This window comes from Dreissena polymorpha, chromosome 1 (genome assembly GCF_020536995.1).
Source record: "Dreissena polymorpha isolate Duluth1 chromosome 1, UMN_Dpol_1.0, whole genome shotgun sequence".
NCBI classification, from domain to species: domain Eukaryota; kingdom Metazoa; phylum Mollusca; class Bivalvia; order Myida; family Dreissenidae; genus Dreissena; species Dreissena polymorpha.
In genome coordinates, this window is record NC_068355.1 from 93,378,207 (window position 1) to 93,398,910 (window position 20,704).

The 20,704-nt window shown below is 33.3% G+C and overlaps 2 protein-coding genes across 2 annotated transcripts in view; both read left to right on the forward strand.

Annotated features, from left to right (window-relative positions):
* The window catches only part of LOC127841054 (intraflagellar transport protein 22 homolog), a 219,312-nt gene that overhangs the window by 40,665 nt on the left and 157,943 nt on the right, over window positions 1-20,704 (forward strand). The window lies entirely within an intron of this gene.
* On the forward strand, window positions 14,071-15,912 carry LOC127841073 (uncharacterized). The gene is made up of 3 exons (XM_052369620.1): window positions 14,071-14,129; window positions 14,836-15,187; window positions 15,397-15,912. The coding sequence occupies exons 2-3, from the start codon at window positions 15,049-15,051 to the stop codon at window positions 15,696-15,698; spliced, it is 441 nt and encodes a 146-aa protein (XP_052225580.1). The 5' UTR covers window positions 14,071-14,129; window positions 14,836-15,048; the 3' UTR covers window positions 15,699-15,912.

Sequence of the window (20,704 nt, forward strand, 5' to 3'; positions counted from 1 at the left end):
TCCGAGATATGCAAGTGGAAATATGTCTAACAAGATTCGTGATGACTGTTAAAAAGGTCAGCGAATGAATACATGAGTATATTATGATAAAGTGTTGATAATATATTTTACTTTAAAACGTATAATTCTTTTATTAAAGTTTAAGCACCTGACATAATAGTATTGATATGAATGACCAAGCAGTTATTATCACAGGTTCGTATGCCAGCAAAGGGATATTTGTTTTAACTTTGCGTTTTACGATATAATTGCAAATCTCCTCCTTTTCAACATTATACATTTTATGCTTTGTAGGCTTACATAAACACATTTTATTTACACTTCCGACTGTCGTTTGGAAATTTAAGGGTAATCATCTTTTATACAACATCTCAGTCAATGAACTATTTAATAGTTATCTTTTTTATGCCCCCGAAGGCGGGCATATAGTGATCGCACTGTCCGTCTGTCTGTCCTTCCGTCACACTTTTGCGTTTAGGTTTCGAAAAATGCTCATAACTTCAATGTCGCTTCAGATGTAACCTTCATATGTGGTATGCATGTGTAAATGGACAAGGCCTTTCCATAAGCACACATTTTTTGACCCCTATGACCTTGACCTCGAGCTTAGGGTCCGCGTGTAGGTTTCAAAAATCTGCGTTTAGGTTTCGAAAAAAGCATTTTTCGGGGGCATATGTCTTCCGATGGAGACAGCTCTTGTTATTGGGTATAAAAAGATAACAATTACTTATCATGAGGACAGAAAATTAAAAAAAATAGTTCGACCTCGTTGCTCATATGTTATAAAAAGTATTCCATATCAAACTTAATTTTAAATATACGTATTTATGATAAAATCAGACATAGCAATCAATGTGTATTAGCATACAATGCCCACTATCCCAATATAAATAGCATGTCAATGATTTAACAAAAAACATTAAAGCGATACTTCACTAAATAACGCATTATTCAGTTAGATGTAGCATTGATGAGTTTTGGTACATTGCAAAAGTCATCGTTTGTTAAAAGAATAAATATCCAGGGTCAACAGTTTTTTTAATGTTTTTATTGACCATTGTCGAACATTACTATTTCAACATTCAGTTCGCATTTAAGAAATAAATTCGCATATTTGTTGAGAAACTTTTGCGAAAACAGAAACAAATAGCTCAACATTAGGTTTTAATTAATTTATTTATTCACGATTGCTTGGATGGGTCAATTAAAAAACAACAGTGATTGAACTTTTTTCATACTGATAATCTTGCTTGTACCGGAACAGCCGAAACAGCGTTAACCTATTGCGCACTCGGCGTTAAACAGTTTAGCTAATGTCCTTGAAACTTAACTGTCGCTCTCGCCTTTAAATTATATAAAACAAAAGATAATTATGTTTGTGTATAATACACATTAAAAACCGCGAAATAAAATTTAAAACACTGATACAAACATTTACATCGGTCGATCAATCGAATATTGATTAAAAAACATACATACTAAAATCACAAATTATATCTAATAGGTTTATAATATAGTAGATAATTATTGTAATATTAAAGAATAGTTTTGAGTTTTAATTTATAGAGTGGTTACTGCAATTTTAATATTTAGGTATTATGGCATAATCCTGCAAATGAATACATTTCAATATTTCATCCCAAAGCATTGAATTAAACGTTTATCGCAAATTCCTGGTTTATGTAATACTTGCCAATATAAAATAGAAGACTATTAAGTAGAAGAAAAAATTACAGTCAAAGGTTGAACGCTGTCTCGTGAACACATCAAACTAATAAATAAACAAAGTTTGTTCCCTCGCATTGCACCATAAGACAACACTCTATTTAAGATACAGAGTTGCACTGAGGTTACTGTGAACCAGACATCAACAGGTCAGGAGTCTGTCCGCCATCAGCACTTTTCTTGCTATCTCCAGATTCATCACGGTCCACCCGACGTTGGAGAGTGCTAAACACCTATTCGTATGCATCCACTTCCGAGAGCTCGACCGGGTAACGTCTGAACGCCGTAAAAGAATCGAAGATTGCGCTAGGTGGGGTCACAGCCGGCATTGAAGCGTTCATATAGCCAAACACTCTACGCATCTCGTCCAATGCAATTCTTTGCCAGTAAAAGGGTGTCTGTCTTTGATATCTTCCGTAACGATGGACTATCGGCGTACGGTATGACGGAACGCAGCTCGTCCAAGGCGTCGTTCAGATCGTGCATCCGGCGCCTTTCACGCGCATTAATATTCAGACGAACTATTTTCTCGCTCTTAGGTTTTTTATCTTTGATTTGAATGTTGAAAACTCTCCATGTCCATGTCCGTTCCACCAGCGTTGGAATCGTCGTCGATGCATCCGCAATTGTTCTATTTGCTTTTGTTTAACATATCCAGCATAAGTAATTCGCCCTTTCGTGCATCAATATAAGGCCCGCGTGATCCATTTAACTTGGAAGTGACTTCATCGTCATCAGCATTAGAACCAGACGCGAAAATATGACCCGGCTTCCGAATATCACGTGTAATAATAAAATAAATATATAAATTAAAAATAATAACAATAAACTTAATAATAATAATATCAATAATAGTAATAATAATGATAATAATAAAAAAAAAAAATAATAATAAGTATAATGATACTTATACAAACATATTAATGATTACTAATATTAATAATAAGTAGTATACTTATACTATTACTAATGATAATAATTATAATAAAAAATATTAAACAAAAGTCCATATACATAATAATAAGAATCGTAACAATGATTATTATCATAACACACGGCTAATTTGTTTACTACCGCAACTACAACTAAAACTAAAACAAAAACTATTACTACGACTACGACTTCTACTAATACTACTATTAATACTTCAAATAATACGACTACTACTGCTAATAATTATGATGATTACGATGAATGTTGAAAAGACACACGGTTTTGAATTCCTATATAGTTAGTTTTTTCATGATATGAATATATTTATATATATTTTTACTTAATAAAACAAATTAACATTGCGCTATATTTGTTCATCATTATACTGTTATTGTATACGCACAATAATTTAAGGGATGATGGTTGAGAACTGCTTTCAAATCTTCCGTTTATTGCAGCACGCGAACAAAATCGCATAACATTTCATCTCACCCATCACTGACTGACCCTGATCTTGGCCAAATCCGTCTAAATCGTGGCAGAAACCTTTAGCAAACATCGGTGGCTTTGTAGCGAATAAATCAACTGGATTTTGTGGTTCGTTTTTATCCATCCGAATTATTTCGGTTTCGCCGGTTATCATATCCATATGCAGATAGTTTGATTTGTTTTACCAATATGCCATAAAACACATTCAAGATAAAACAATGCAAAACTGGTATTAAGGTATTCCGCAACTAATGTTTAAATGTAAACAATTAACAAATCAGTTTATCTATATTTTCACAACAGTTTTCTGTTAGCCCTTAAACACTTATGCAGGTATAACTACGCAATACAATGTCACCGTAACTTCCTGTACAGCTTTGCAGATAACGTTCCGAAGTCCTGAAAAATTTCCAGTTCACCATTACTTAATCCAAATGGTTAACACAGCAGCGCCTTTTCATGCCTGTGGGTTTCTTTATTCTGCATCACTGGATAGTGTTACAGCTCGAGATGCTATTGGATATTGATACAAACTCCACAGCAAATTTAATAAGGCCGATTAATTGGACAATTTGTATCGCGTGCCATGAATGACATTCGGCATTGGGTGGGATGATTGGAACGCGCTGTGTGCTATCTTAACTTGCATATTTCCAATAAGAGCACTATACGACCAGGCTTTTTTAATGCTTGAAATTCTATCCGAATTGAGTCTGGAATTATTTTATTGGTAATATGTATGGCATCAATTGCAAGCCGACTGTTTGTAATTATTATACTAATTTACTTTTAATTATTTAAACCGGTATTGAATTAACCGCCATTAACACTGATACATGTTTAATATATGATGTGTGAGTGTGTGTGAGGAGATTATGTTTTCAGCCGTTTTCACTATAATTTTATTAAGACCCATGCAGTTGTTTAAATATACATCTTGTACAGAAACAATCCGATAAAAGAAACACGTATTTGATATGTTTGTCCGCAAAAGGGAATATCAAAATGGTTGACAGATGGTTGCCTTTAAGGACCCGATTCTCGATAGGCAGGCATCCAGCGATTATGATACTTTTCATAAATTAATTTCGAATTAAGTTCAGTTTAAGAGAATGTTCAAAATTAATAAAAATCGGTATGAGGGCTTAAATGGCATTTCCCTGAAATTTAATTTTATTCGATATATCGTTCCAGAGGTAATATAATTTACATTTAAAATATTGGTTGATAAACATAAACACCGATGTAGTTGTAAATTTGTTTTTTTAGTGAAGTGAGACGTTGTTATGAAAGTTTTAAATGATCAGATTGACCACAGTATGAAATAGATCCAAGATTTCTTTAACTTGAATGGTTTTTGGTGAATGATGGACGGGTTGTTGACGGCAGTAGCTGTCTTAGAAGTTTGAGGCCATCTAAAATTTAATTTACATCATGTGCAATTATGCCTCAAACTAATACATATGTTAGTTGGTCAGGGCATTTTATATTGGTTGTAAGGTCTTTACAATATGATCAGCAGCAGACATCTATTAAACAGAGCCGATATGTAAACGTGCTTTATGGACTTGAAAAAGTGTACAAAGAACTTTGAACAATATGATGTATAAAATTTTATCCCATTTTCACCGCGACATTGACGGTATAACACGTTGTGGAATATACTTGCTTGTATTCAACACTGTGGAATATACCTGTCGCGTGCACGGACTACTTTTTAAATGACGTCATGCGATATGCGCTAAAATTAGGTCGAAATTGTTTGGTTCATTGATCGAATTTTAAGGTCACCCATGAAAAGAAAATGTGCATATTTTGCAGAAAAAAATATATATGATATATTCACCAAAAGAAATGTTGAAATAAAATATCAAATTACACGATTTTTGTTTTGTTATTTTTTTATGTATATTTACTTTACCACTGAATGATTTTTCATAAGAAACAAAGTCGACAAAACTTGAGCTTCAAAATTATACGACCTTCAACCTTTAAATCTAGTCATATGACATTATTTAGTGTAATGTGCATTGTTTATAACCAAAGCATATACTTTTGACATTTAACTTAAATATTAAGAATGTACAACAAGCCATACACATATCGCACAGTTCATGAATAATCTGCTATGTTTGCTTTCCTATTTAATTCACGTTAGGCATAGAGCTGTGTAAAGTATAAGATGGTAAAAATAGCACCACACTGGAATTGGGAACGTCCCATTTGTACACGGGTATTTTCTACTCATTCATCTGTTGTGTACTTGAATGTTTTCCATTCTTTGTGTATTTATATATTAGATTATTTTTTCGTACAATAAGGGCATTTACCATAGATAAATAAAACATTGTGCAAGTTTAAACATAATTATGTTTATATGCAGAAATCTGCAAATGCAACCGAGTTTACCAACGGCTATTATTAGATAAACTGCTCCGGTTCATTTGAACAGCAGTAATGTAGAGTACATGACGTAGCGTGTGACGAAGAAGAAAGTTTATCGCGTTCATATACTCATTTGAATAAAGTGATAGAATGGCATAAGGGTCTTTATTTAACTATGCTAAAATAATTATTAAAGACCCTAGATGCAAAATCGTCAATAATTGAGTTAAATGGATTTTTAGATGGATTTTAAAGGATAATTAAAGGTAAGATACTAGTTCTTACATGTTTTGATTTTTGATTGTACTTTTGTCGTTCCCTGATCTCGGGGAAATGATTTTAACATGGGCGCCATTGATGCATCGGATCACACACGGCATACCCATAACATTATATAAAAAACACGTTCTGCGCGTCCTGAAATTCGTCGTCCGAAGTCGGAAAACGTATTGCCCTGTATATTTTGTCAAATAAAGTGTCAGTCGCTGCAATTGTCTGTTTACTCGTCAAAATTGTCAAGGTCTTCGATAGCTAAAGAAACTTCAGCGTACAGTTTATTTAGTATTGACAGACCTGTACAAAGTCGCGCCAGTCAAAAATCATAAAAAGCGACATTTAAAGTAATGGAGCCAGAACTAGGTCGTCGATGGTGTACATGTATGTTGACATCGACAGCATTTTGTCAGGAGTAATGGCCGCCAGATTGGATTTTGATCATTTTCTTTCGAAAATAAAATAAATTATAGTAAAGTAAAATCTTCTTTTCGCGGTCGTAATGTGTTAAAATTCGCATACTGCGTAAAATTGAATGTATGCATATGGTGATATTTTTACTTGTTTTACAGTTTGTGTGTGAATTTTTTAAAGACTATTTCGCGTACCAGAACAAATACATGTATATCACTACGCATGGTTACATTTGTTAGATTTTAAGCGCTTTAATGACGGAATTAAAATTATTGTTAAGGTTATTAGATCTATTTATGTTAAACGTCACGTTGAAAAAATCAAATGGGATAAATAGAATACTAGTATTAGCGTTGAATACAGAGAAGTTTATGTTGCTCGGCTCGAACACCGAAAGCGCTCGCCAAGGCTCGCGCTTCCGGCGTTCTAAGCCTCGCAACATAAACTTCTCTGTATTCAACGCTAACCTAGTATTCTCTATATATCGATACAGTTGCTTGATGCTAGACAGTGACGCAACTTAATGAGAGCGTTGTATGACGGTCTTACAACTTTTTCTTAAAATGAAACAAAAACGAAGACGTGTAATTCAAATGCATTACAGTTTGAACCCAATGTGTATAAGGCTCGAGTTACTTAATTACGTTACGTTAATTTTTGCGAGAAACAACGACAGCAATACAACAACAATACACTGGGAAACTTATCTGAGTTAGTAAATACCATATATAAATGCAATGATTTATTTTGTGTTTATCAGGTCTACATGTACGTGTACATTTTTCCGAAACAAGCAAACAAAGTATGGTATTTGGCACTTTGCCTACACTGAGAATATCTTTAATCCATTATTTAAGTCGGAAACCGTTAGGGCAGACATATATCAAGAACTGCTAGAATAAAGTGTTACTCATTTCGTTACATGTATACACTAAATCGCAGTTCTAATTGAAAAGCTATATACATACGTTTTCTTATAAAAGGCTCGAGAGGTCAACTTGAAATGTCGAGTGTTCTAGTTCTAGAAACCCTTTCGATAAACTTACATTAAAATCATTCATCGATGACTCCACCCCCTGACTCTTGTCTCGTCTACCTCTACGTGCAAATGTGGTTGTCTGATGCAAATGGTTCGTATTGTGTGTTTTTGTCATATATTCAATTAAACAAAGCGGATAAGTTGGTCGAGTTTTAAAGCAGGCATGTATTTGTACACCAGCTAGAATAGCGCGTCCAACAAGCATCACACCACGCCTAATAATCGTTTGCTCTGTCACCATAATTACCCTATCCAAATATGTTAAGACATTTTGTAACGATTTGTATATGCGTGCATAGATACGATCTTCAACTCTGTCTAACGAACGAGGAGTTGAACTGTCCTTTATTCTGTAATGGCTTAAAAATCAACAGGCTTTCATCAGATGTTATGGTTTCCGATATGAACAACCTGTTTTTAGAGTAAAATGTTGACATACATTACGGATAACATACTGAGCAACAACGAACGGATAGGTTTTCAGTGCAAGTTCATTTTAAGTGTACTGGTTTCACTAAAAAATAAGGATTGTGCTATTTTGTAACTAATTATATTTGCGTAACATCTCGTGATTAATTATAACCCATAGAATTTTGTATAAATTCTAATTAAATATCAATGAGATAATTAAAATTGATTAACATGTTTGTTCCGAAATCCGCCGAAAACCGCTGAATAATATTTAAAAAAGAATTATGTTGTCAGTGCTGCGTTAGAAGTGTATAATTCGAAAATGAAAGACCAAAAATAACGGTGTATGTACATTTTCGTTTAAAACAAATGCGTTCATATAACTCAATTAACTCGTAAACTAAAGCGTCATGCACTTAAGCAGACACAAAAATCGATTCACAAAAAAGTATTATGTTAACTGATATGCAATACGATAATTTCTTCGCCTTTTCGCGTCTTGGAACTCAAACTTTAAATCGAAAAAGCGCGATAATGAATACAATGAATAAATGGGCACATCGCTTCGTTTTATATGGAATCGGAAAATGGAGTGATCGAATTTCAAAGATCTACTTAATGAGAGGAAAATATAAAACAATGTAGAGCATTCCAACGCATAATAGTTCAGTTATTATAGTAAATGCAAACAAAAACATTGCTGTAAATTGATCAATTGATCAATTATCAATAAATTAAACAAAAATCGTCCCCAAAATGAGACCAGACCAAAAAGAACAATAACTCTCTTATTGACCAAGGGCTGGTAAATACAAGGACCTAAATTCATCGAACCATCCTTAGATAAACAACAATAACTGTACCAACAACAAAACAAAAACGTGTATATAAACAGTTAATATTGATTTATACGGTTACATAAATGCAAGAGTAAACTCCCTGATCACCTCCCTTATATTTCTTCATTGTCCTTTTTTCGAAATATTGTGGCATAAACCAATTATCAGTGAACTATATGACCACTTGCTGCCATAATCTATTTTTCATGTATTATGTGACATATGAAACAAAATGAAGATATGTCTTGTTCTGTTACGGTTACACTAAAAAGGGCTAGAAGAACGTATGGCGGTATTAAATAGATGTTGCAATTTTGTTTAATAATTCTTGACATTGAGATTTAGACTACGATTTGCAGTGACGAAAACAAAGCGTATTTTATTCTAGATTTAGGTCATTTTATAAAAGTTTGTTGTTGAAAATGTTTGAGCCAATTTATGTTTTTGTTCTGTACATTTGATCACATTACAATAAGTATGTGTGGTGGTCGACACTAGGTGATTTATACCGTGATTTTCTTTTGACGGTCAGATTGAGCGTATTTCAAATGACTACATGCATTTTCGTTAAATGTCATCCCATTTAATGTTTAAAAGCTTTACAAGAGACGTCATTGAAACCTAAAATGCAATGGACACGTAAAGTGTCCTATCTTATTCGACTTTGCTGACTTCATTAACAAATTTTCATTTACATTCTGAGAAAAACAATCACACTTAAGTAAGTGATCTGTTTTAGCCCGCCAGAGCAGGAAGTGTTCATGCGTAGCTAGTGCGATCCCCTATGTTCGTCATTGGGCGTCGTTTGGAGCAAACTTTTAGCTCGTTCATTCATTAAGCGCAGGCGATCATTATCAAACGTAGCGTTAATGTCTTTCTTAAAAGTATTTTGACATAGTTTAAATCGGCTTCACGCTTTTGACACTTGAAAGGACAGTTCAAGTTAAAAGTTTAGCGTGTACTTTGCGGCATCGAAACAAAAACAACAGGTCGTGTTACGGTTATGAAATTGTTAATTAAGTTTGGGTTTCATCGTTTTCAAAACTAGTTAAGTCATAATGGCGTTCAGTTAACAAACTCAAACTTTTTCAGGTAAGATTGTTTACCAGTACTATTTATACATACTTACGCATGTAACTGAAAAATGCCCTACTTGGATAAGAGGTAGGGGACGAATGGCCGTACAAATGTTGTGCCCAATAACATGGAAATTTGGACTAAAAGCGTGACTCCTAGATTATAGACAAGGTTTCTCTAAAACCATATAAGTAACTCTGTCCCCCCACCCCTGGCGGCAATGTATTTTGACGAACTGAAACTATTTTCGGTTGTGGCTTAGGCATCATTTGAACGAATGTTCGGGTCGAGCTTCACTCAGTAAGGGCTAAATGTGACATCGAGAGTGATAACAACGTCTTACTTTATCCGTTTAAGGAAAACTTCCACATCTCATTGCGGTCGTGTCATTCGACGAAACGGAATAATATCCAAGCTCATACGGAACACTATCAGAACAAATGTTCTGATCATGTTTCATGAATATTCGAATTTAAATGTTCCATCTAGATTGTTAACAGCATTTCCTTTGATATGATCTACTTTGTGACCTCACGTCACCCAAAGTTAAACTCGGCCAATATAATATTGTGACAAGTATTTGAAAAAGTTTCATAAAGATTGGACACTATATGTGGCGTCTAGAGTTTTTGGAATCTTAATGCACGGCAGACGAAGGACGATTTACGATGAACGAATGACAAAAGGCGGTCACAAATCACACCGTGAGTACGTTGTGCTCGGGCGAGCTAAAAATAATATAATAGATTTGTAAACATTATATTCAAGTAAGAAAGAAAACACCCATGACTAAGAACAATATCGCTTATGAAAAATCTGAAAAAAAATACAGCGTTTGCAACGCTTTTAATCTCTTATATGCAAAGAACGCATAGTATTAACACCACTTTAAAAGCGCAGGATAAGCAACACTCTGCATGTTATAGAGTTAACGAGTGTGCTATTGTTTCCAGAGGTTTAGGGTAATAAACCCGGGAAAGGCAATATTTTATATTTATTTATGTTCTTTGTAGTAATAATTAATTCGGACTATTCCAAGTAGTATATTTTATTAGTAAATACATTAAACAACACTTGTTACAAAAACCCAAATCTTTTAAGAAGTCAGTTTAAATAAACACTACGTGTAATGAGTGTTACCGACCAATATCATAGGTTTCAATGTAACAAATGAAACGTAAAACAATCAAATAAATTGCCCTCTTTCGCTTTTTTAATGGACCAGTATTAATAGTAATGTCGTCTGTCTTGTTGTTAGTTAGAACGCACCCGTATCGCGAACAAAGTTCAAGCGTTGAGTACTCATGGGTCTAATTGAACTGCGTTAAAACACACTTAACATGCTATTGAATTAGAATAGAAAAATTAAGGATTGAGGATTGTGTATTTACGGTTTGTTTGGATTTTTGTCAACTTTCGGATGTGTATTTGTTTGAACTAATATGCGTTAAATTATTTAACCAACTGTTGTTTAGCCCTTGTTGAATTTCTGTATAACATGTTTATAAAGACAATGATGTCTCTACATTAGAGAGTGTTAATTATTTCATATAGTTTGCAACTTGTGAATGATTGTCCAGATATTTAAACAATGAAACTCCATACGAGAGATTATAGATCATAAGGGAATTTAGTTATCTTATCCACTTCGTGTATTACAGAAAATCAAATAATGGTATATACATTAAGTGATTAAAACCGGTATCATCGTCTTTGAAAGGTCAATGCAAAGCACAACATTAAGTCTCGATATTGGATAGTGCATGTGTGACCTATCTTAGTTGAAGTATTTATTTAAGATTTAATTTTAATACGACCTAAATAATACTTTTTATTGAAATTTTTACGAAATTACCGATCATAAGGTGACCTTGGTGTCTGTCGACTGTGCTTATCGAACAATAGACACAGCATGATATCTCAGGGTATTATTTGAAATTAAAATTATGAAAATAATGTATGATAATTTCGTGATCGTGAAATTTGTGGAACGACATTTACATATACACTCTAGATGTACATAAAAATGTCGTTAAGTATTCAAGAATGGAACGATTAAACTGTCGCCATTATTATTATTAGGTTTTGTAGCATACCGTTAGGCCATTATTTAAAACACTTACTTTAATTGCACTGCTTAAAGTTTATGGGGCCTCTCATTAGACCTTCATGGAATGAACACATACTTCATAGAGATTGCACAGAGAATCACGGAACTTATCATAAGGCCACCATTGAATGAACACTTACCTGCTGCAAATTGCAAAATGAATCATTAAAAACTAGCCAACCGATCACAATTGAAGGAGTACTTACATCAAGGACACTGACAGAATAACAATAAAGGTTGTCATAAGCCACTTTCCTAGAAACACCAACATCAATTACACCGACACTTGTCTTACTTGTCACAAAGCTACAATAGAACGAACACTAACAGGAACACTTACATTAAAAAAGTGCCCAAATTATAAGTTTTTCATAAGGTAACCATGACAGGAAAGCTACCAACGAGGGCACTGAGTGGAGATTAAGGGATTTTTCATGAGACCCATATGGAAAAAAAAACTTACGTCAAGACGCTCCCCACATAATTAGGGAACTTGTCAAAATACAACCATGAAAAAAACACGTAAATCAAGGTCACTGTCTTAATAATTATAAAATTAGTCATAAGGCAATCATGACAAAAATGACATCAATGACACTGTTTACATCATAATTGAACCGCCCATGAGTATTCCATGGAAGGCAAACTTTCGTTAAGGGTACTTCATAGCAAAATATGGAACTGGACCTAAGGTAACTAAGGAAGGAACACCTGTTTCAGAGGTTTCTTGGTCATGACATTTCTTCACCAAGTAAAGAACTCCAAGTTTAAGACCATTGTTTGTAGTTCACTAGAATCAGTCGTGAGGCAATCAAGGAAGGAAAATTAAGACCGTTTCCCAGTGATGGAACCTCTCCTAACGGCCTCCACGGAACGAGTTTGTAGTTCACCTGTCTTTAGTTTTTTTTTAATACAACATTTAACCACAAAGAGCTTACTTGGGAATGGTGCCCCAACGAACGAACCTTTATCTTGTCCCATGGTAGCAAGTTTTAATATTCAAACTTGTATAAATTTCGATGAAGGCGTATGTGACATTAATACAGTGGTTTATGAAAATTTAATATTTGCTTATGTAATCAAAAAAGGTTCTCATACGTCGAGACCATTGTACACATGTTTATGGAACCTGTAATGTACGAACATACATGTGAATGCGTTTTGTGTATGCCATATCAAAAATAGCTTGTGTTGAATTTATCACAGCGTAAATACCATATCGCCGTTGATGCAGAGACGATGCTATTTTGAACAACAAGACTTCATGTTGATCCAGTCTTGACATTTGTTCCGAATTTTTAATTGACTACAATTTTATAAATTCAGTTAACAAGATTTCAGAAAGTTTCTTCAAAATCGCATTAACGTGTGTTTGTGAAAAATTCAAACATGGGAAATAATAATAAGTCTTCGTTTTTCATCCAGCTGTCCCAATTGAACCCTCTTAATAATTTCTGTATATATATTACTTTCATTTATACATTAAGTCATGTATCCGCGTGTCGGAAAATGCAAAATAAACATTTAGTGTGTGTTTACAACGATGTTTGTTGCAAATGTATATAGAGAACTGCTATAAGTTTTCCTTAAATTATTTAATTGTGAATTTTAGGGTTGAATCTTTCCTGATACTCTCTCAAATTTCAAGTTATTTTTTTTTAGCTTTAACGTGCTCGTAATTAATAAGGTAAACAAGATAATGTTGTTTACTTTCATAAAATAAATTATTTACCACATTTCCAACACAGTCTGTTTATGCTAACAATAAAATTTAGATTGGGATACTTAGACAACCTAAGCAGTAATTATTGAAACAATTAATGAACGTTCATCCAGAACTTACGTTAATACTAAAACGCATTTACAAAGTGTTATTACTTAAATAAGAATCGCATATTCTAAATAAATGAAATATATGCCCATATGTTGTACATTTTTTATAGTTCAACAGTGCACTTCTGAAAATGTAAGATTCTTGTATACTTCAAGTATTTTTTGTTGACACGCATGAATTGGTGAATAAAATATTACAAACTATCTGTCTAATTAAGAATCTATTTGTTGAAAGGATGAAAAGAAACTATTCATTTGAAATTATAACTGGGATAAATTGTTTTGAAAACACTTCGACAGTTTCAAATATGTCTCGTTCTATATCATTTAAAGTCTTTTTGCTTCAATAAGGCTTTGCGTTTTCTTGAAGTATGCCTGTTGTGTCAAAATGCCAAAGTGCGAATAAACCATAGCGTTTGTGCAAGGGATACTATCTTAGGTAGAGCCGGATACCAGGCTTAGTTGTTTAGTATAGTGTTTCTTTGCCGGGTTATACACGTATAGTAATTCAGTACGGCTACTGCTCATTCATTATTTGGACGGTCAACAGCGGAATGCATAAGTCATTACAATTCGTGTTCTATACAACTATTTTAAAAAAGTAAGTTGTTGTTTTTATTTACTATTTAAACGGAAATTTAAAAATGTATATCGTTTAAATCAACATGTTTCAACTGCCTTGGGCACATCCATGTTGTTAATAGTTTCATACTATATATGTAAGATTTGTTTTGAGACTGTTAAAACTGTGGGTTATGGAGGTTTCGGTAAATGACAAGTTCGGTAAATTGATTTATATAGTAAATGCCGTGGAGGTTTCGGTAAATTGGTATAAATAGGGATTATCGCACCTTTTGTCGATAAGCGTGTACATTAATTGAGTTGTTTGACACTAATTAAATTATCTGTTTAAATGTACGGAGTTGATTTTATCAATTTAGAGATGTTTGCAAAGTGTTAATATTAATTATCCAGGCTTGCAACCTCTTAATATTCTAATCAAGGGAGGTAAATTATATATTAAAAGTTTATCTTTAGGTCATGATTGTTTGGTTTTATATATTTTTTTTAAACAATTAGTTGAAAAAACCTTAATTAAAGCGTATCAGATAAAAATAATAATAATGTGGCTCTTACAAGAGGTGGCCTCCACGTGGCAAGAGCTGGGCAACATATTCATTATGTTGGCAAACTACTTCATGTTTATATAATGAGAAATTTTCGGTGATTTAAAATACTAATATCAAATATGTTTGTTTCTTATATAAATAAATTACTATTAATTTCTATTTATTTTCTATTTTCAGCAACCTGGCAGGCGATTAGAGAGTTTTTTCCTGATGCCGTGATAAGGGGATGCGTCTCCCACTTTACACAGCGGATATATAGGAAGATCAACACCGAGGGACTGAGTACCGTGTATCAGCATCATGGTGACAAGTTCGAGTTCTTTAGGAAGAGTATGTCCCTTCCTTATCTACCAGTTGAACAAATTGAACCGACATTCAACAGGCTGATGTATGTTGCTGAAGGAGTCGGGGGTCCCGTGCTGCGGTTATGTGAGTTCATTTCCCGTACATGGATCCACGGCAGTGTATGGTGACCTCTCCATTTGGTGCGTGTTTAGAGAGGAGGTTCGCACGAACAACGACTTGGAAGGTAACTATAATATAATTAGCATTATTAATCTATAAGTAAAAAACAATTCACAATTTCACATTGGATATTATTCGTATATTAATATTATACTTTCATAGTATACAATATCGGTAGTAAGCATTTGTTTCATAATACTGTTATTAAAAACTGATAAAATATGACATAATCATGTTATTTAGTATAAAAATATGTTTTTATTATAATTACAGGATGGCATAGACGCATCAACGCACGAGCGTGTTCCGCAAACCTTGGTCTGTACAAGTTGGCCAACCTTCTCAGAGATGAATCTGAGACAGTTGATATTCAGATACGGCTGGTGAGCCAGCACCTTCTCACGAAGATCAGACGGAAGAAATATGTTGCGATACACGGCAGACTATATCAAGCATGGGATGACTACGAAGAGGAGAAGCTGACAACCACTGATCTACTGAGGATTATCAGCCATATCAATGCCCTGGGACCATCCACGGCGGTCCACCACATGCTCGACGACGACGAGTTTTGAACGATGTGAATGACTGATATTGTTGAAATGACACATTAAATTGTACTGTGTCATAAATGTATCTCATTTTTATTAGAAATGAAATTAAATTAAACCGGCATGCGGAAACTCTAAATGATACTAATGTGTCGAATTAATATTGTGCTGTGTCATAAATGTATCTTATTAATATGTGACTACGCCCTCATTTTTGTTTAAATGAAATGAAATATTCAAATATGTCCTATATATATATATTTACTTGTTGCTTATTTATAATATATGGTAAATAAAACGGATTACAAAGTCAATCAGTTATTATTTTTGTATTCAACGGATTTGTACAGGCAAAAAATGATATCAGTTATTTTGGCCATAAAACCCATTGTTCCAGTACAGTAGCCAGGTGCCTGTGCATTAAGCTGATAAGATAGTGATCATCACAGCAGCTTGCTATTACACAGTGTCTTCATTCTGCTGGCGTTGTGTTAGATGTCATTTTTATCAGTTTTCAATCATGTGTATCTCTTCGCTTAACTCAACGTTCAATAACACGTGCAATGGCACAACAAAGTTATAAAACATAACGCGTATCATTATATTACTTTTTATTAATTACGTACACGTATTAGATTTTATATATTTATTTTTTTTCTTGTGTTTTTCTCAACCAGAAAGAAATTATAAAACATGTAATATAAAATTCAACATTTGGCTCTTACAAGAGGTGGCCTCCACGTGGCAAGAGCTCGGCAACATATTCATTTTGTTGGCAAACTACCTCATGTTTATATATTGAGAAATTGAGTGTTTATCGGTGGTTTAAAATACTATTGCGCTTTATATTTAAACTGAAATCATTTTTATTAAATCATGTCTACAATATTTTACAAGAAACTTTTTTAAATAGCATTGAACTTAATTGAAGATCTTACATTGATTCCGCCATAAATCATTATTTATTATTACTATTATTTTATTTAAATAAAAGCACCAATTATTAAAAAAAACAGTATTGCGTTATTTAAATCGTAAATTACCCTACAATTTCCTAACAGAATTCGTTTTTCAGAGGTAGCTCATTCATTCCCCTTAATTCTTTACCGTAGGCATAGCATTAATTACTCAACTCAAAATTAATCCACAGTTTGCAAATAAATGCCCCTGATGTTATCGTAAGTCAATAATAGGTGTCATTAACACCTCGTTGTAGGTATACCACCTCTATAAAAACCAATTTACCGAACTCTCCAATGTATTTACTATATAAATCAATTTACCGAACTTGTCATTTACCGAAACCTCCAGCACCCAAAACTGTTAAGGTTCATGGGGGGGGATAAAATTCATTAAAACTTCGCTTTGGTTTTTCTTCATTGAATGTGGTACAATATGGTCAAACTATATATCATTTTAAAGCTAAAGACGGATAGAATAACATAAACACATTTTTGACAGTCAATATTTGTGTGCTTTATTCATATTTTGGTTTAAAACCAATATATTTTACACTATTTTACAAAATCTCAATCTAAAGTTAGGAAGGATATGCACTACCTTAAGTGGAATAAATACAAAGCTATATACATATACAAGGTCAAGTTAGCAACATTTCACAGAAAATTATTGTCATAAAACAACAAATGAGTTTTTATTCAACTGCCTTTTTTGGATAAATATCCTAAACAAAGTTCTAAAAATAACTAAAACGTAACTACTTTTTAAAAATCCAGGTATGGTGGATAATAAGAGTCACAATTCTATTTCAAAGGCTTAACAATTGTGTTATTTACCTCTCAACCAAATTGCAAATTTTAAACCATCTCAAATTGAAATAGATTGCAGACGACATTTAAAATTGTAAAGGAATAAAAAGAAATTGGCAAACGATTGATTTTATATTTCTATTCCTTCTACCCATTTTGAAAGCGTGGCCATCGCTGTGATCCGTAGAAAAACGTGCAAAACAAATCGGTCGAAACCACGTGCAGTGGTGAGAAAAACGGGTATGTGTATACACATACCTGAGAAAACACAATACTTATTTTGACAGTTGGGTGGCAACTAGTAAAACAACTTTTAACATTAATCAGCAAGAGATCGCACTAAATAATAGAAATGACCACGTAGAGATATCATCACGTACCTTATTACAAATATTATCCAGCTGAAAATTGTCCCCCACACGTCTTTTTTAGTTTATTTGTATTGTTTTTCTGGAGCCGAAGTGCATCTCACAGACTATCCATCCAACTTCCGTTGTTTTCACTTTCGTTATTAAAAACTCCGTTTAAAAGAATTATTTCTACTTTTAGATTGTTAAAGCGATGTATTATTATATGTTATCTATAGAATAGTATACCGTGATGTATTGAACAGAGTTACGTATCGATCTTTCTATCAGTCTGTAAGCGTACTATTTTATGCGCAATAATATATGTCGTGTGATTCGACAACGATTGTAAACATTGGTGAAATGCTTCTTACATAGTTATTCTTTTGAGTGTTTATGAGGTCTGATCGTGCAGTTTGCAAACATCAACGGAAAGATTACAATCCAATGCATTTGTCATCGTCAACCGTTTGGAATGTCAATTAGGCGATGAGTGAGTTTTTAGCATGTTTCTTTCTATTTTATTGATTTAAAAATGGCCTCCCCCATGGTGATGAAATGACATGTGTTCGAGTTTTGATATTTCTAGATATGTAAACTTTTTTTACTATTTAAGCGTAACTTGCCCTCGTCAATGTCGATATTATTCACTAGTTATATAATTTTCCGCCGAAATACGTGGAATAAACATGATTCAGATTTTTGAAAATAATGTTTATTTTAGTGTTAAAATCGCTTTGGAATTTGATTGATTTTGTGGATGTTATGATACGTTGATGTACAAAATTGGTAGCAGTTTGAAGGAAAAACATCCTTTAAAGCATATATGTATACATTTTCAATGTGGCACTCTTCCTTTAGTCAAATTTGAGTTCAATGCTAGGGGTCCCACATTTTTCAAAATGAAGCCTCTACATGAACCTTAAGGGACTTGTTCACAAATGTTCGTGTTTTTTTTCGAAAAATGTAAGTTTATATGTTCATTTACTAATCTTGGGGCCGTTTTATCAAACATCGTACGACAAATTGAGAATACGATACGAATTTCAATGAAACATTACTTTAAAAGACCGACGCATATTATTACTAACTTCCAGTCAAATCATGTATTATATCATTGTCTTACCCGTGGCTTATATCTTGCGGACCTAATTATCAACAGCTTGTATATTTTCAGTTTTTAAATTTCAGTCGTAAATTAAGAATGTCGTACAACCTTTGATGAAACGGGCCCTTGTAATGTTTCAAATGGTGTTAACAACTTATACTAGCAAACCAAACCAGTTGAAAGCAAAAGCTAATGCGCTACCACTACGCCACGCAGTCTTAAAAGTGTATGTTTTTTTTCTGAACAAAAATGCTATGTTAGTGCTCAACGCATTGTCTAAAATATGTAGGACAAGCGTAAAAAATTGCTGTATTTGTTCACCGATTTCGAATGATGTTTATTCATAAATGAATAAATCTATTTAATCATTTTTCTAAGTAAGGATAATAAGTTTTTCTTGTATTAACATGACGTGTACATTCTTTTTTATTTTGAAACTTTGACAATTATTTTGTAAAATCTTCATTTAACAAAACGGTGAACAGATCCCTTTAAAGCATAAGCAATCGTATTGATTGTTGAAATAAGTAAAATTGATGTGTGGAAATAGCTCTACCGTTTGTTTAGTTAGTTGAGGCTTTAAGATCAGCCTTAACTCATGCCGTAAAGCATAACAAAAAGGCTTGATGTACGTTGACTGTAAATAGTCAGAATATTCCAATATTTATGTTATATTATGTAGACAACTAGTACTGTCAAAACCAACAATCCTGAAACTAAAATATCGTGGTCAGATTTAAACAGATCGGTGTAATGGATATGGTGTCCGCCTTGCGATCGGTATTCGTTGGTTTCGATCTCCTAAGGGTAGCGATCTCAAGATTTCGGACACCAAGCACTGACTCTTCCCTTTAATACACATTCATTACAATACGATGGACTGTCAGTATTTGCAGACGAACGACTACATTTTTAAATCAGGGGTCATGGTGTTTATGCACATATTCATACATATGGTGTTTTACTTTGTGCCAAACCAAATGTACTTTCCGGATCATAGCTTTAAAACAATGCGGTTTGATTGATATTAACTAGTTGCAAATATTACATTCGCTGTCGCTAAAAATTGTGTTTAACGAAAGAATGTACGAGTTTACATCGGTTTCAGTTCCTGTCATGTAAGTGTTTGTGGAAACTGACACTTAACGCAACTTATTTGAATCCCATAATCACGGTGTACAAATCGTATGTTATGTTTTGTAAAGATTTACATGCATATACAAACAAACACGCAAAAAAAACTTTGAATACAAACGTACAATGCAATAAGGCCACAAATTGTTTCTTTGCTGTTCATTTCCACCTACCAATTATTTGAAAAATGCCGAATAAATAGAAACAAAAGGAAAAGCGTAAATGTAATTCGCCAAATATTAAAACAAATCGAAAATATTAACTTACATATTTTATCGAATTACCTCATGTTTTTAACCAGAACAGTACAGAACAGAACAGAACAACTCTTTATTTTACATACAAGTATACACGGTATACAATAAGGGCAACATAACAAAAACGAGTTTTACAGTATTTTCCGGTTCAAGGTTGGAACAGTTATAGGACAGCTAATATTAGTGTTAGGTAGTGTTACTATTAAAGATAACAAGGGAACTATTAAATGGGAGTTCAAACACATACAGTGTTTACAAGTTCGTTTTGAGGGGGGGGGGAGTGACATATTATCTTTACATGTATATATGCAATAATTAATCAATATAAAAATACATCGAGATAAGAAAAAACACACACAAAACAAACAAACAAACAAACAAACATTTGAATTAGATGAACACAATGCGTAATAAA

Coding starts and splice junctions, on each gene's coding strand:
- LOC127841073 (XM_052369620.1), top strand. CDS start 15,049: ATGTTGCTGAAGGAGTCGGGGGTCCCGTGCTGCGGTTATGTGAGTTCA. Junction 15,188..15,396: donor CACGAACAACGACTTGGAAG/GTAACTATAATA, acceptor TTATAATTACAG/GATGGCATAGACGCATCAAC.